An 18409-nucleotide genomic window follows, 5' to 3' on the forward strand; every position below is an offset into this window, starting at 1 on the left:
GTCCCGGGTGCTGAAAAAAATATATTTTTGCCCTCACTACAGATGCTATATCGGTCAGCTAATACAGCACTATTAAATGACTAGTGCACTACTTTTGTCCCCAATAAGTATTTGTAAGAATATGAGTTATTTAAACAGCATACATGTATAACTGGACAACCTGGTTTCTGCATCTTAGAAAATGTCAGTACTCTAAGATAGATGGATATGTTTTGCCAATACTGTTTTGTCATTACGTAGGCCTATATAATAGCTGCAAAGACACTTTATTTTCAGGTGTGAATAGGTCTTTAGTATTTGATACCACTTACTTTAAGCTTTTCAAATAAGGTTCCAAGTTTATTGCAACTGGTACATAAATGCTTGCTATGGCTGGTTATGTCTAGTCTATGACACCAGGCTGTGCTATAATGTATCCTCAAATAAATACATTTGTTCCTGTAATCGGAAGAAATTATACTTTTTGATACATTTAACCATATCAATGCAACTTTGTTGCATTTATTTTGGTTTGGGTACTTGGGGGCGTGTCGTTCCATCGTTTCGGTTTGATTGGTTTAAATAGTATGTCATAACATACCCGCCCCTCTTCCCTAGAACTAGGAGATAGGGAAGTTGTCTGACAATAATTAGCCAGCAGAAATACTTTTTAGGTCACGAGAAAATAGATATGAAGTTCTTAAATAGGTGTGGTGTATAGGTGTAGTATAAGTTACCTTTAAATATCCTACACTTCCCACAGGATATAAAAAAAACTCGAAGTCGCCTTCTAAGCTTGGTGAGTGTCAAAAAATTATAGCGTGCTAACGTTAGCTTGTTTGCTAAACTCGCTAGCTAGCAATTCAGGTGCGAGTTTGCTAATCGCTCGTTCCTTTAATTTGTGTATTAATCTATATTCCACTGACAGCTAGCTGCCTAACGTTAGTTATCCTGACTGTTAGCTTGCAAGAAAGCCAACTAACAGCTAACGTTAGCAACTGTCTGACAATTGTAGAGTAGCTAGCCAAAAGAAGAGTAGCTAGCTATCCAACATCAGCACAAACGAATCCTCAATAAACCCATTGGCACGGTCTATTGAGTGACACACCGGATATTACTTTGGATAAGCATTTATGACCCATATAATAGTTTCCCTGTGTCTATAGGTGGGAACTAGCCCAGGAACGTTACAGATAGACACCTGCATTCTAACTCAATATCTACCTGCATTAGATTTGACCCAGTCGATTGCTAGGATCTGATCATTCTGTTTTCTATTATCTGACCACGAGTTATGTAACTGACAATGTGGCCTACAGGGATGCATAGTGTCATTGTCAGGATAGGAATTGATCTGTTAGTTACCATGGAGTGCTGTTAAGTGTAACAACATCACTTAAAATGTGAATATTTCAGTGAAGGAAAAGGCCAAGTTGCAGAGCTGTTGCTGTCATGATGATCTGTCAGACCTGTAGTTTCTTAATATCAAAGCAGTGTATTGATGTAATAGCTCGTCATTTATCAATTTTCCAAAGGGAAAGCGGTGCCTTCTACGCTACAACCAGACTCATCTCCTTGTCACTATGCCGTTCCCCTTTGGGAAGTCTCAGAAGAACCCTGCGGAGATTGTGAAGAGTCTGAAGGAGAACGTAGCTTACTTGGAAAAGCTGGATGCGGCAGAAAGCAAAAAATGTGAAAAGGTCAGGTGATACCTGTGGACTGCTGTTTTGAGAGCACAGTAGAAATTGTCTGTGGGCATTTGTTGGTTAAAGTTGGTCTTTCACATATGAGTATCCAGACTGCAACTTCATATAGCAATGTTGTGAGTTATTGGATGTGTCCGAAAAGGCACCCTAATCCCTACATAATGTGCTACTTTTGACCAGAGACTCATATGGGTTCTGGTTAAAAGTAATTCACTATATTATAGGGCATAGAGTGCCCTTTCAGGCTTTATTAACTAAGTGCTGTTCCCTCATATTTTCTTGTCTCCAGGTTGCAGAGGAGGTGTCTAAGAACCTATCATCTCTGAAAGAGGTGCTGTGTGGTTCAGGGGACAAGGAGCCCCAAACGGAGGCTGTGGCCCAACTTGCCCAGGAGCTGTACAACACCAACCTCCTCATTGCTCTCATCGCAAACCTGCAGAGGATTGATTTTGAGGTAGGGAAATGTTCTAGCCATTCGTTTTATACTGGGGGTGAAATTGATTTTTCATGCTAGAGTAGTGGATAGTTAAAATCAATACAGAAGAGGGAGGAGCATAAAGACAATGTGATCACCCATCACACACACCAATGTTTGATAGTAGTGTTTGAGAGGTCCACTCACAGTGCTTTAGTCCTACACCCAAATGCAGAGGGACTTGGGGAGCCACAAGATTCTGTGTGTGGGCCTCTCATGCTTTTTTTGGGGGGATGTGCATATCACCCTCCTTCATTGATTGTAATGTTTCTCATGTAATGTTTCTCATTGTTGTCCTCCAGGGAAAGAAGGATGTGGTGCATCTGTTCAGCAACATTGTGCGGCGCCAGATTGGCACCCGTACGCCCACGGTTGAGTATATCTCCTCACACCCACAGATCCTCTTCATGCTGCTGAAAGGGTGAGTCTCAAAGCTGCCCATCTGCCATCTGTTAGATCAGCTAGATAAGCAAGAATCATGGATTTATATATTTTTTGTTAGGTATGTGCCCATTAAGTGACATTGTAGGCTCTTAACGCACTTGTTTGTTAATTTACAGACCCCCATGCATACAGCCTCAACATATACTATATGAATCATTCTTAATCCCCAACAAAACACACCCACACAGTATTGTTGAGTTGTGGCATGAATCCCAACTTTGCAGGTACGAGAGTGCAGAGGTGGCTCTGAACTGTGGGGTGATGTTAAGGGAGAGCCTGCGTCATGAGCCCCTGGCCCGCACAATTCTCTTCTCGGAGGACTTCTACTGCTTCTTCCGCTATGTAGAGTTCTCCACCTTCGACATCGCCTCAGACGCTTTCGCTTCGTTCAAGGTAAATTGCTGCTGTTCTCATGGCTTTATGTCCTGTGTGTTTAGCGCTTAATATAAAGCGAGCCTTGTCTGAGCCAGAATGGCCCATAGGGCAGGAACGTATCTCCTGTTTCTGTAGTGTGAAGCAGCTTGATGTACTGTGTACATCCCCTGTGCTTAGTATGTTATGTAATATCCTGTTCTTTTCTCTCAAATGTGTTGCTAGGATCTTCTCACGAGACACAAGATTATGTGTGCAGATTTTCTGGAGACCAATTATGACCGGGTGTTTACAGAATATGAGAAGCTACTGCATTCCGAGAATTATGTCACCAAACGGCAGTCCCTAAAGGTACTTTCTGTTATCACTGTCACCAAACCCAACATTTTAAGTTAGTTTTGACCTCACGTGATTCATTGATGAATTTCTTCTGTAACAGAAATACAGTGCATTTGAAACTATTCAGACCTCTTCACTTTTTTCACATGTTGCAACGCCTTATTCTAAAATTGATTAAATAGTTTTTCCCCTCATCAATCTACACACAATACACCATAAAGACAAAAAAAAAAGTTAGGTTTGCAAATGAAAAAATAAATAAAAATGGCAATATTTCATTTACGTAAGTATTCAGACCTTTACTCAGTACTTTTTTGAAGCACCATTGGCAGCGATTACATAGTCGATTCTCCTTATGTATGACGCTACAAGCCTGGCACACCTGCATTTGGAGAGTTTCTCCCATTCTTCTATGCAGATCCTCTCACGCTCTGTTAGATTGGATGGCAAGTGTCGCTGCACAGCTATTTTCAGGTCTCTCCAGAGATGTTCGATCAGGTTTAAGTCCTGGCTCTGGCAGGGCCACTCAAGGACATTCAGAGACTTTTCCAGAAGCCACTCCTGTGTTGTGTTGGCTGTGTGCTTAGGGTCATTGTCCTGTTAGAAGGTGAACCTTTGCCCCAGTCTGAGGTCCTGAGCACTCTGGAGCAAGTTTTCATCAAGGATCTCCCTGTACTTTGCTCTGTTCATCTTACCCTCGATTTTGATTAGTCTCCCAGTCTCTGCTGCTGACAAACATCTCCACAGCATGATGCTGCCACCACCATGCTTCACTGTAGCGATGGTTTCCTCCAGACGTGACACTTGGCATTCAGGCCAAAGGGTTCAATCTTGGTTTAATCAGACCAGAGAATTTGTTTTTTCAAGATCTGAGAGTCCTTTAGATGCCTTTTGGCAAACTCCAAGCAGGTTGTCATGTGCATTTTACTGAGGAGTGGCTTCCATCTGCCCCCTCTACCATAAAGGCATGATTGGTGGAGTGCTGCAGAGATGGTTGTCCTTCTGGAAGGTTCTCCAATCTCCACAGAGGAACTCTGGAGCTCTAACAGAGTGAACATCAGGTTATTGGTCACCTCACTGACCAAGGCCCTTCTCCTCCGATTGCTCAGTTTGCCGGACGGCCAGCTCTAGGAAGAGTCTTGGTGGTTCCGAACTTCTTCCATTTAAGAATGATGGAGGCCGCTATGTTCTTGGTGATCTTGAATGCTGCAGAAATGTTTTGGTACCCTTCCCCATATCTGTGCCTCGACACAATCCTGTCTCTCAGCTCTACGGACAATTCCTTCAACCTCATGGCTTGGTTTTTGCTCTGACATGCACTGTCAACTGTGGGGCTTTTATATAGACCGGTGTGTGCCTTTCCAAGTCCTGTCCAATCAAGTTTAGAAACATCTCAAGGAGGATCAATGGAAACAGGATGCCCCGGAGATAAATTTAGAGTCTCATGGTTTTGAATAATTAATAAGGTGTTTAATTAATAAGGTCTCATAGGTTTGAATAATAAATAAGGTGTTTCTGTTTTATTTTTAATACATTTGCAAGAATTCTAAAAACCTGTTCACTTTGTTATGTGGTATTGTGTGTAGATTGATGGCAAAAAATAATTGAATCAATTTTAGAATACGGCTGTAACAAAATGTGGAAAAAGTGAAGGTCTGAATACTTTTAGAATGCACTGTATCTTCCTAACTTATCCTAGAAACAATTATGACCCTTTTTCTATTACTAAACAAAGTGTTTTGCAGCTCCTGGGAGAGCTTCTTCTGGACCGACACAACTTCACTGTGATGACCAAGTACATCAGCCGGGCTGAGAACTTGAAGCTGATGATGAACATGCTGAGAGACAACAGCCGCAACATCCAGTTTGAGGCCTTCCATGTCTTCAAGGTGTGTAGACATGTTGTGTTCTTGGAGGGTGCAGATTCTGGCCTCATTCTCGGCCTGTCCTATTTTCCACCGTTTTGGGTTACTTCATCTAAAATACATGTTATTAACATTTACATCCCCCTAATCTACAATTCTGTCTTTATAGAGGATGCATAAATATTCATGCCTTTAAATACGTAATTATAACTTAATACGTTTGTAGTATTGTATTTTGTTAAGAAATTAACCAATTAGCATATACGGAGTGTACAAAACATTAACAACACCTCCTTGAGTGGTTAACAACACCCCATATTTGCCCTCAGAAAAGCCTCAATTTGTCAGGGCATGGACTCTATAAGGTGTTGAAACTGTTCCAAAGGGATGCTGGACCATGTTAACTTCAATGCAGTTGTCAAGTTGGCTGGATGTCCTTTGGGTGGTGGACCATTCTTGATACACACAGGAAACTGTTGAGCGTAGAAAAACCCAGCAGTGTTTGTTCTTGACACAAACCAGTGCACCTGGCACATACTACCATACCCCGTTCAAAGGCACATAAATATTTTGTCATGCCCATTCACCCTCTGAATGGCACACATACACAATCCATGTCTTAATTGTCTAAAAATCCTTCTTTGGGGGGGAATCACGTGACCTTTGAACGAGATGGCCGCGTGAACTAAGAGTTTCGCACAAGTAGTTTCCAATTCCTAATCTTACCTCCACTTCAAGTTTAAACTCCTTTAGCTTTAGTAAAAAAGTAATGGTGGCTACAAAAGGCGACACTACAGGTGACATTTTTACACGGAAAAAGCCTCCAAGAAGAAGCTAGCTTCAGAAAAAGCTAGCGCCAGGAGCAAGAGGACCCGTTCCCCCCCCGAGGCCCAACGATTGCCAACCTCGCACTCTGTCGAAGACATCCTTTCTGAATTGAGATCCCAACGTACAGAACTCAACATTAAATTAGATGCCATTAACTCTCAGCTCAGTGCGATAGGGGGCAAGGTGACAATCCTGGAAAACGCTTTGCCTGACATCAACAACAAGATAACCATAAACGCGGGGCGCCTGGAGGAGGCAGAGGGGCGAATCCTATCCATTGAAAACTTATTGACAGATGCCATGGAAACAATAGCATGTGCTAAAAAGAAAATGGAGCATCTGGAAGAGAAAACAGAGGACCTGGAAAACAGGGGGCGAAGGAATAAGGGAAACATGCCTGTGATCCGCTACCTGCAAGACAAACTTCCCGATTGACTCCATCTGTCCACCGACAGGCCCATAGAACTCTAGAGCTCACCGAGCACTGAGGCCCCCACCAGCCAGACAAACTCCGCGCCCAATCGCCATACGTTTCCTGAGATGCACCGACAAGGAACGAGTCCTACAGGCAGCGAAAATCAACACCATCACAGTGGGAAACGTCAAACTCACTTTACACCAGGACCTGTCAGCTGGAATACGCCGAAAGCGCCGTGAGTTTGACAAGCTGAAGAAATACTCCATTGACCGAGGCATCTTCAGGGGATTCAAATACCCAAACGAGCTCAGGATTCTTCACCAAGGAGCCCTGCGACACTTCAAAACGTTTTTTGAAAGACAATCCTGGTCAATGAGAAACGGACCAATGACTAAATGAGATTAATGCTATTACTAAAGGAGGTAAGACGACATATAGCCGATATCCAAAGACCCACCCGCCCCGCTAAATGTCATTATAGCCGTCCAATCTATATTTATTTTCCTTTAGCTGAGAGGGATATGCTCTATAGCCTAACCTAGGCGTACTAACATTTCAGCCTACTTTTATTTCCCCCTTTCTTTTGTCGCTATTATTATGTCCCTTGGGGAGGTATATGTAGGCTGGGCTATTGATTTTATTTTCACCCTCATTTAATGTGGTCTGGACGGGGGCTACATTGTCATTTACTCAATGCGGGGCGGAGAGGAGAGGGTGAAGCATTTCTTTGGTGGGGAGAGGGAGACACTGTGCGTTACTAACTGTTCCCGTTTTTTTCGGAACACAGAATTGAGACTGAGTGGGGGGGGTAATGGATCCAACGGGATGTGTCGAGTTGTTTGGGAACTCTGCTGGGGTGTTCAGAGATTATTATTTTATGTACACCATTTATTTTCCTTTTATGTGAACGCAGCTGTAACTATTATCCACTTTTACTAAAGTTTGATGACGATGACTAGTACCTTAAATCTATTGACATGGAACTGCCATGGTCTAGGTCATGCAATAAAACGGAAAAAGATACGATGTGCTCTAAAAAACACCTCTGTGATGCCGAACATGCCAAACTCCGCAGAGCTTGGGTGGGACAGGTGTATTTCTCATCTTTCAAATCAAACAGTAGAGGTACAGCCATACTTATCCATAAGAATGTTCCAATCGTAATTGACAAAAACATATCTGATCCGGAGGGGAGATTTATTTTGATAACTGGGTCACTGTATGGGCAACCAATTACTATCTTAAATATATATGCCCCTAACACAGATACTCCTGCTTTCATGTCAAAAATGATAACCCTGTTCAATGAGCATTGTGTCTCCTTTGGTGTGGTGGACTGAGATTTTAATTGTACCCTTAACCCAACCCTAGACAAATCATCTCAAGTCCCCACCACAAATCCTAGGTCTGCAAAGATGTTGAACTCTCTTACTAAGGAGATGGGACTGATAGATATCTGGAAAGAGACTAATAGCTCATCTATGGACTATACATACTACTCTAATGTCCATAACACCTACTCCTGTATAGATTACATTTTTATCCCAAAGAGTTGAATAAATTCATCCACGTGTACAATCGGACCCAAAGCACTTTCAGATCACGCCTTTGTCCACCTCCGCTTTAACCTCTGCAAAAACATCCCGAGGTCAAAGAGCTGGAAATTCAACACGACGCGTTCCATACATTCGTAACTACATGGATAGACCACTACACACAAGATAACAAAGATTCTCCTGTTTCTCCAGCCACAATGTGGGCGCTGCTAAAGCTACACTAAGAGGTCATCTAATTGCATATGCTTCCTTTAAGAAAAAAGCAAAGGAAGCACACAGGCTAGATCTCGAGAGGAAGCTGGAATGCTGTGAAAAAGTACATAAACAATCCCCAGACAGCACCTCCTGGAGTCAACTTAAAGCAGCCAAAGCCAAACTAAATTTGGACTACACTCGGGATAATTTTTAAAATTTTCTTTACTAAACAGAACTCCACTCTTTCCTAGTTTAGGTAGCGAGATTCCCTCTATCAGAGACCAACCAAGAAGATCTCAACTCCCCCTTCACTCCTGAGGATATCCTGGAGGCAATTACCTCCATGCTACTTAATAAGTCCCCAGGCCCAGATGGATTCCACAGAGAGTTCTACAAAGCTTTTTGGCCCCAGCTCAGCCCTATCTTTATGCCAATGCTGGAGGATTTTTGCAAAACGGCGTTCTCCCAGACTCAATGCACACAGCTCGCATTAGTGTTGCTCAAAAAAGACAAGGACCCTCTATCCTGCTCGTCCTTCCGGCCCATAAGCTTGTTGGATTTCGAATACAAAATAATTATCAAATTGCTCACCAAAAGTCTAAACACTCTTCTTCCCAAAATAATACAAGCGGACCAAACTGGATTTATTAGTGACAGATACTCTTCTGATAACATTCACCGTCTTTTTGATATTATTGATCAAGTAAACGCACAGAAGACCCCTGTCCTGCTGGCTTCACTGTAGAAGGCGTTTGACCGGATGGAGTGGAGCTTTCTGTTTTCAGTCTTAAAGTTCAATATGGGCCCAAATTTTATTAAATGGATCAAATCACTATACTCTCATCCAAATGCCATGGTGCCTACTAACGGACTGAACTCTGACAGATTCCCTCTGGAACGGGGCACAAGACAAGGGTGCTCGCTGTCCCCCCTGCTCTACTTGTTGGGGGCGGAGCCGCTGGCAGTGTTGATAATGAGCAATCCAATTATTATGGGTGTTTCTGCAGGTGGCCTGCAGCACAAGATTTCGCTTTATGCTGATGTCTTGCTTTACATATCCAACCCTGAGAAATCCCTCCCATTTTAGACACAATTGCTCAGTATGGCAAGTTTTCAGGTTATAAGATCAATTTTAACAAATCCACTGGCTCAATATTACACTCACCAGCTCTATGAAGACACTGTGTCCTTTCCAATGGAAGAAACAGGGGTTTCAATACCTTGGGATCTTCATAACACCAGATCTAAATAGCCTTTTCAAGGAAAATTATCTCCCACTCCTGGATTGAATCAAGAACGATCTCCAAACCTGGATCTCCCTCCCAATTAGCTTAGTAGGAAGAATTAATGTCATCCGTATGAACGTCCTCCCTAGACTGAACTACTTATTTCAGATGCTACCATGCTATCTCCCAGTTTCATTTTTCAAAACGACTAACCAAAGCATCACCAAATGTATATGGGGCAAAAATAACCTAGGATCAAGTTTTCCACTCTATCGAAACCTGAATCTAAGGGTGGTCTTGCCCTTCCCTCCCTTCAGTTGTACTACTGGTCTGCCCAAATCCGCAACATGCTAACATGGATCACAAACAGACAAGTCAACGGGGATTCAGATAGAAGCCCAATCCTGTGGTTCATTGCCCCTAAGCTCAATTATATTCATGAATAACTTTAGTGAAGTGGGCAACATAGCCAAAACCTTTGTGATTTACAGCACCCTACTAGCGTGGAGGGACTGTAAGAAATACCTGGGAACAAGAGGATAAACATCTCCCAATACAAAGGCAGTTGTCTAAAGTAACTGTTTAAATTGCATTATGTATGGTATGTATGGTATGTATGTATTGTTTGTATGTATAGCCCTTTGTACATCAGCTGATATCGCAAAGTGCTGTACAGAAACCCAGCCTAAAACCCCAAACGGCAAGCAATGCAGGTGTAGAAGCACAGTGGCTAGGAAAAACTCCCTAGAAAGGCCAAAACCTAGGAAGAAACCTAGAGGGGAACCAGGCTATGTCGGGTGACCAGTCCTCTTCTGGCTGTGCCGGGTGGAGTATTAACAGAAAATGTTCATAAATGACCGGCATGATCAAATAATAATAATCACATTGGCAGAACAGTTGAAACTGGAGCAGCAGCACGGCCAGGTGGACTGGGGACATCAAGGAGTCATCATGTCAGGTAGTCCTGGGGCATGGTCCTAGGGCTCAGGTCCTCCGAGAGAGAGAAAGAAAGAGAGAATTAGAGAGAGCATACATAAATTCACACAGGACACTGGATAGGACAGGAGAAGTACTCCAGATATAACAAACTGACCCTAGCCCCCCGACACATAAACTACTGCAACATAAATACTGGAGGCTGAGACAGGAGGGGTCAGGAGACACTGTGGCCCCATCTGATGACACCCTCAGACAGGGCCAAACAGGAAGGATATAACCCCAACCCACTTTGCCAAAGCACAGCCCCCACACCACTAGAGGGATATCTTCAACCACCAACTTACCATCCTGAGACAAGGCCGAGTATAGCCCACAAAGATCTCCGCCACAGCGCAACCCAAGGGGACGCCAACCCAGACAGGAAGATCACATCAGTGACTCAATCCACTCAAGTGACGCACCCCTCCTAGGGACGGTATGAAAGAGCCCTACCTAGTAAGCCAGTCACTCAGCCCCTGTAATAGGGTTAGAGGCAGAGAATCCCCGTGGAAAGAGGGGAACTGACCAGGCAGAGACGGCAAGGGCGGTTCGTTGCTCCAGAGCCTTTCCGTTCACCTTCACACTCCTGGGCCAGACTACACTCACTGAAGAGATGAGTCTTAAGTAAAGACTTAAAGGTTGAGACCGAGTTTGCGTCTCTCACATGGGTAGGCAGACCATTCCATATATATGGAGCGCTATAGGAGAAAGCCCTGCCCCCTAGAAATTCTAGGGACAATTAGGAGGCCTGCGTCTTGTGACCGTAGCGTACATGTAGGTATGTACGGCAGGACCAAATCAGAGAGATAGGTAGGAGCAAGCCCATGTAATGCTTTGTAGGTTAGCAGTAAAACCTTGAAATCAGCCCTTGCCTTGACAGGAAGCCAGTGTACGGAGGCTAGCACTGGAGTAAAATGATCACATTTTTTATATATACAGTGGGGCAAAAAAGTATTTAGTCAGCCACCAATTGTACAAGTTCTCCCACTTAAAAAGATGAGGCCTGTAATTTTCATCTTAGGTACACTTCACCTATGACAGACAAAATGAGAAAAAAAATCCAGAAAATCACATTGTAGGATTTTTAATGAATTTATTTGCAAATTATGGTGGAAAATAAGTATTTGGTCACCTACAAACAAGCAAGATTTCTGGCTCTCACAGACCTGTAACTTCTTCTTTAAGAGGCTCCTCTGTCCTCCACTTGTTACATGTATTAATGGCACCTGTTTGAACTTGTTATCAGTATAAAAGACACCTGTCCACAACCTCAAACAGTCAAACTCCAAACTCCACTATGGCCAAGACCAAAGAGCTGTCAAAGGACACCAGAAACAAAATTGTACATCTGCACCAGGCTGGGAAGACTGAATCTGCAATAGGGAAGCAGCTTGGTTTGAAGAAATCAACAGTGGGAGCAATTATTAGGAAATGGAAGACCTACAAGACCACTGATAATCTCCCTCGATCTGGGGCTCCACGCAAGATCTCACCCCGTGGGGTCAAAATTATCACAAGAACGGTGAGCAAAAATCCCAGAACCACACGGGGGGACCTAGTGAATGACCTGCAGAGAGCTGGGACCAAAGTAACAAAGCCTACCCTCAGTAACACACTACGCCGCCAGGGACTCAAATCCTGCAGTGCCAGACGTGTTTTTTTCCCCCCTCATTTTGTCTGTCATAGTTGAAGTGTACCTATGATAAAAATTACAGGCCTCATCTTTTCAAGTGGGAGAACTTGCACAATTGGTGGCTGACTAAATACTTTTTTGCCCCACTGTATGTATGTGTATACATATATATAAATAAATAAAACTTATTTTTTTAAGCCTGTCACATCTGTGATTGTGAAATGTGTTGTGTTGGTTGATTTGAAAAACAAGAGAACTTAATAAAACTTTAAATTGAAAAAAATAATAAAAAATCCTTCTTTAACCAGCCTCCTCCACTTCATCTACACTGATTTGGAGTGGATTTATGAAGTGACATCAGTAAGGGATCATAGCTTTCACCTGGATTCACCTGGTCAGTCTATGTTATGGAAAGAGCATGTGTTCCTAATGTTTTGTATACTAAGGTACATTAACCAGGTGACCAACTACAATAGATTGTCATGCTGTAGCACCATTCAATTCAATAGATCTTTATTGTCCCTGAAGGGTAATTCTTGTGCAGCATAAAAATCATTTATAGGTACCCCATTAACCCTGTTCTGTCTGGTCTTAGGTGTTTGTGGCCAACCCCAACAAGACCCAGCCGGTGCTGGACATCCTGCTGAAGAATCAGGCCAAGCTGGTGGACTTCCTGAGCCGTTTCCAGAGAGACCGCTCAGAGGACGAGCAGTTCTGCGACGAGAAGATTTACCTGATCAAGCAGATCCGTGACCTGAAGAGGCCCACAGCACCAGAGGAGGCATGAGGGAGACAGCACCAGAGGAGGAATGAGGGGACAGCACCAGAGGAAGCATGAGGGAGACAGTCAGGGGGACAGCACCAGAGGAGGCATGAGGGGACAGGCAGGGGGACCGTGCCAAAGCACAGGTAGTGGTGATGCTAGTGATTTTGGTTGGGGCCTTGGAGTATTCAGAGAGAGAATGACAGTGAGAGAAGCATACTTAACTAGATTCCATTACTCTGCCCTTCTCTTAACAATATACTGTACAAAGTCCCCCCCCACACGCAACAGGAGTGACCCGAGAACTGTTAGTTAAACCATAGATCTATTTCAGCCAGCAGGTATGATATCAATGCACTTAGTCAGATGATGGTATATTGAACCTTAAACACACCATTAGCCTCTTTTAATAAGCACAGTAGCACACCTGAGCAATTTCCTGGGAAATCAGGATAAGTGGTCCACAAAATAGAATACACTCTCCCTGACACAGACTCCCCAAACCTTACAGGAACTTTGAAATGGATTTGTAAGCTTTTAAAGACAGATGTCCTATATGATATTTTAGGGATTAGAATATAAAAATAAAGATTATTTTGCTGGGGTTATTCAGTTAACATTTATTTTGTAGTGGTCTTGTTTCTGACACCATACTTAACTAATTCCATAATATGTTGGTTTATTGCTTAGCTTTGGATAGACTCTTGGGTCAGAGTAGGTCATTGTAATCTTTAGTTGATAACATGGTAATTATCTTCAGTCCATCTCCTAATGACAAACCCTGACAATGGAAGGCTCAAAGACGTGAGTCCGCAGCAACTGTTGTCCTAATAGGAGCCATCCATCAGAGATGACAGTAAAAAAAAACTATATGAAAACATGAATCAATGATATGATAGTATGGCCCAGGCTAGTGGACTATAATAGAACCTACAGATGGTTTTAGTAGGGCCCAGGCTAGTGGACTATAATAGAACCTACAGATGGTTTTAGTAGGGCCCAGGCTAGTGGACTATAATAGAACCTACAGATGGTTTTAGTAGGGCCCAGGCTAGTGGACTATAATAGAACCTAAAGATGGTTTTAGTAGGGCCCAGGCTAGTGGACTATAATAGAACCTACAGATGGTTTTAGTAGGGCCCAGGCTAGTGGACTATAATAGAACCTACAGATGGTTTTAGTAGGGCCCAGGCTAGTGGACTATAATAGAACCTACAGATGGTTTTAGTAGGGCCCAGGCTAGTGGACTATAATAGAACCTACAGATGGTTTTAGTAGGGCCCAGGCTAGTGGACTATAATAGAACCTACAGATGGTTTTAGTAGGGCCCAGGCTAGTGGACTATAATAGAACCTACAGATGGTTTTAGTAGGGCCCAGACTAGTGGACTATAATAGAACCTACAGATGGTTTTAGTAGGGCCCAGGCTAGTGGACTATAATAGAACCTACAGATGGTTTTAGTAGGGCCCAGGCTAGTGGACTATAATAGAACCTACAGATGGTTTTAGTAGGGGCCAGGCTAGTGGACTATAATAGAAACTAAAGATGGTTTTAGTAGGGCCCAGGCTAGTGGACTATAATAGAACCTACAGATGGTTTTAGTAGGGGCCAGGCTAGTGGACTATAATAGAACCTACAGATGGTTTTTGTAGGGCCCAGGCTAGTGGACTATAATAGAACCTACAGATGGTTTTTGTAGGGCCCAGACTAGTGGACTATAATAGAACCTAAAGATGGTTTTAGTAGGGCCCAGGCTAGTGGACTATAATAGAACCTACAGATGGTTTTTGTAGGGCCCAGGCTAGTGGACTATAATAGAACCTACAGATGGTTTTTGTAGGGCCCAGGCTAGTGGACTATAATAGAACCTACAGATGGTTTTTGTAGGGCCCAGGCTAGTGGACTATAATAGAACCTACAGATGGTTTTAGTAGGGCCCAGGCTAGTGGACTATAATAGAACCTACAGATGGTTTTAGTAGGGCCCAGGCTAGTGGACCATAATAGAACCTACAGATGGTTTTAGTAGGGCCCAGGCTAGTGGACTATAATAGAACCTACAGATGGTTTTAGTAGGGCCCAGGCTAGTGGACCATAATAGAACCTACAGATGGTTTTAGTAGGGCCCAGGCTAGTGGACTATAATAGAACCTACAGATGGTTTTAGTAGGGCCCAGGCTAGTGGACCATAATAGAACCTACAGATGGTTTTAGTAGGGCCCAGGCTAGGCTGCAGGGTGATCTTAGGCAGCCATCCATTCTTTAGTCTGATTGATCCTAATGATTGCACTCTTTTTTTTCTTTTTCTCCTGGCACGGACGCTTGCTAGTTTTCATGTGCAGTTAGGAACTGGTGTAAGTTAGGAAGGTGTTTATTATTTTTAAGAAATGATCACTAAATAATATAAAGATGAGATGTACCCCCCAACAATATTACTAACACATAGTATCTATGGGACGAGTAATACAATACGAAAGTAACACTGTACTGTTTAAGAGGAGCCGAATCTGCCCAGTCCTGGTACTCTAGTAAACATGGGCTTACTGTGAGCTGCATGCTGCTTCTCTCAGGCAGCCAGACGCACTGGTCAAGAATCCACAGAATGGCCATAATGATCGACACCGTCAAACTTAAATGAGCCAATTCGGATGAAGTATGTTCTACCAATTGCACCTAATTGGCCACTCCTCAATTCTCTACTCAAGTTTAGGACCTATCAATACCTCAATCAATAATTACGTTGTATGTTGTCCAGATGAACTACAAAATGGGATTCTCATGAAATAACAGCATTTTGCCTTACCTAGTGTCACTTAAATTGCATAACAGATTACAAAAAAATATGGTGTCTGCACAATTTTCTAGTATATACCTCATGGTGTTTTGAGTTCATAAGGGCTGTTTTCTCTACTTTCCTTGACAATATATTTTGGACAAAGAGCAATGGTTTGTATTATACATGCTAAATATGTCAATGGTTTTGTTTTAACTTCAACAGGGAGTGGGACCTGGTTTTCTTTAAGGGGAAAACCAGAATCTTACAGCGAAATGTATTAGTTGGGTGCCTCAAATTTCAATTCATATTGAATAAGAGGACACACAAGTATGAATGTTGCCTTACTTTCAGAATTGCAATTTGATTGGGAAGACCATGTATGTGGAGGTATAGACCTCTCCAATCTTCTTAATCAAAGGTAGTATAAGGGGCAGTGCTTGACTTGACTGAGATGGGTGCCAGTACTAATTTTGGGTGCTGGTTCTGTTTACATTTAGATGCAGGAGCTCCTCAATACTTTTGAGCTAATATTCTGTAAGAGGAACAGGAGCTCAAGCAGTAGAAAACTTGAGGTGCTGGCACTATACTCCGGTTAGCTCCTGCCCAAGTCGAGCGGGGGGGAAATAATGTATTTCAAGTCCCAAAAAACGCCAACTTCACAGGCCCAGATTAAATTATTAACTGCAAATGTGATTTATTGAATATAGATAAACCTTGAATGGAATACATATGAACTATTCCAGGAGTTTTTACCAAAAGTGCAATTCAGTCCAGTAGTACTGTAGGCTTAATCCCGTTCACTGTAATCAGCCCACAGTCTGTTATTTATAGGAATTCCAGAGCACCTGTTTTGTGGTAGACCAAGCATTAATGTTTGATCAAAACTTTAAACTGAATAATTTATTGGAGGAAATCAAATATAAAGCTAAACATTTCTGATAATTTTCAGACTTGTGGTTATTTGGCTAGTATAATAACTCAATGACAACATACAAAAATGATCAAGATTTGTCAAGGCTAAATTATTTTTTGGGCGATTCAGAATTTGAACTGTAAAATGTATGTTGTGCTTTACCTTTTTCACTGTTGCCTTCCTTTTTCCCCCAATTTTTGATTATTTTCTTTATTTACTGTGGGAGAGGATTAAATGTCTACATAGCTTTATTTTAAAAGGTGAAAGTGTGGAAGCATATATAAAAATAAAATTAAGACATCTTTGTTTGTGTTTTTATTACAGTAAGGACAATCCAGCATACAGTATTTCCACCAATATGTAATTGAGAGGCTAGTTGGACTGAAGGCCTGCCTTACAAACAGAATTTGTGCAGTATGTTTTTGTGAGTTTGTTAAAAATGGGACAAAAAAAGTGTGCATTCTTGTCTGTCAGTGTATGTGTTGTGCCCTCTGATGGGTTATTGAAGTGCCTGCGCAGGAATCCCAAGGCAGCATAGCTACGTGTATGGCTCTCCTTCAGCTTCAGCTGAGTCTTGGTCTCCTCTGTAGAGCTAGCTCATGCGCCAACCGAGAGGTGACCTCCTGCCTATGTACCTCAATTGTTGGATGCTTTTCAAGCCTTTCGATATCCAACGCCAAGGTCTCATTCTCCCTCCTGACTTCCTGCACTTCTTTCTACACTTTTTTTTTCAGTTTCTCATGAAGCCTCGTCTTCTCCTCCATGACGTCTTTGGCCTGGGTTGCTTGTGCCTGAAGCTGGACAGTAAACTTATGTCCTTCTGCCTGCAGTGTGTCCACATGTAGGGTCCTCCATGCAGCCTCCTGCCTGGCCAGGCTCAGCTGCTCCTCCAGGAGGCCCTGCAGACACTTCCTCTCCTTCCCCTGCCTCTGGGCCTCTGCCACTGCTTCACTCAGCTTAGCCCCCAGCCTGCATCTGTCCTCCTCAACCTCACGGATAGCCCTCCGCAGGACCTCAATGTCCTGGATGTTCCAGATACACCTACTCCTCTCCACCTCTCCTTCCCAGCCTCGGTCCTCCCCTGGATCCTTTGGCCGCCTCTCCTTCCAGTTCTCTGCTGCCAATGACTGGAACGAACTGCAAAAATCACAAGCTGGAGACTCTTACCTCCCTCACTAGCTTTAAGCACCAGCTGTCAGAGCAGCTCACAGATCACTGCACCTGTACATAGCTTATCTGTAAATAGCCCATCCAATCTACCTCATCCCCATACTGTATTTATTTATCTTGCTCCTTTGTACCCCGGTATCTCTACTTGCACATTCATCTTCTGCACATTCTACCATTCTAGTGTTTAATTGCTATATTGTAATTACTTTGCCACCATGGCCTATTTATTGCCTTACCTCTCTTATCCTACCTCATTTGCACATGCTGTATATAGATTCTTCTACTGTATTATTGATTGTATGTTTGTTTATTCCATGTGTAACTCTGTGTCGAACTGCTTTGCTTTATCTTGGACAGGTCGCAGTTGGAAATGAGAACTTGTTCTCAACTAGCCTACCTGGTTAAATAAAAATTATTGTGGCCCTCATAATCAGAGCTCAACTTCTCTCCCTTCTTCTGCAAATCCTCCTTGATGATCTTCTGGAATGGTGTCTCGTTTCTTCGCTGCGCCTCTGTGTTGCACCATCTGTAGAATAGTCATGTAGATGTCCTGCCTACAGAGTCTCCTCTTAAGAGGATAATGATGATGGCTCTGTTACCTTGATGGCTCCAGCCTTCCTGGACCCACAGATATTGTTCTCCACCACCAGAGTCAACAGGGAGAAGTGAGGAGGGAACAGTGTCTCCACCTACTGACGGTCCTCTGATTCACAATCAAGTTTCTGTGACTTGTCTCCTCTCTCTTTCTCAACCATGGTCTCTAATAAGTGTT

The 18409-nt window shown here is 42.9% G+C and overlaps 1 protein-coding gene across 1 annotated transcript; it reads left to right on the forward strand.

The window, feature by feature from the left end:
* The first annotated feature begins 586 nt into the window (after positions 1-586).
* Positions 587-16772, forward strand: cab39l1 (calcium binding protein 39, like 1). Its single transcript, XM_024428828.2, has 8 exons — positions 587-778; positions 1515-1679; positions 1975-2139; positions 2463-2581; positions 2829-2997; positions 3202-3327; positions 5061-5204; positions 12610-16772. Exons 2-8 carry the CDS (start codon positions 1563-1565, stop codon positions 12799-12801), a joined length of 1032 nt encoding a protein of 343 aa, XP_024284596.1. The 5' UTR covers positions 587-778; positions 1515-1562; the 3' UTR covers positions 12802-16772.
* Positions 16773-18409: the final 1637 nt, after the last annotated feature.

Source organism: Oncorhynchus tshawytscha, linkage group LG08 (assembly GCF_018296145.1).
Source record: "Oncorhynchus tshawytscha isolate Ot180627B linkage group LG08, Otsh_v2.0, whole genome shotgun sequence".
Lineage (NCBI taxonomy): Eukaryota > Metazoa > Chordata > Actinopteri > Salmoniformes > Salmonidae > Oncorhynchus > Oncorhynchus tshawytscha.

Coding starts and splice junctions, on each gene's coding strand:
- cab39l1 (XM_024428828.2), top strand. CDS start 1,563: ATGCCGTTCCCCTTTGGGAAGTCTCAGAAGAACCCTGCGGAGATTGTG. Junction 2,140..2,462: donor TGCAGAGGATTGATTTTGAG/GTAGGGAAATGT, acceptor GTTGTCCTCCAG/GGAAAGAAGGATGTGGTGCA. Junction 2,998..3,201: donor ACGCTTTCGCTTCGTTCAAG/GTAAATTGCTGC, acceptor ATGTGTTGCTAG/GATCTTCTCACGAGACACAA.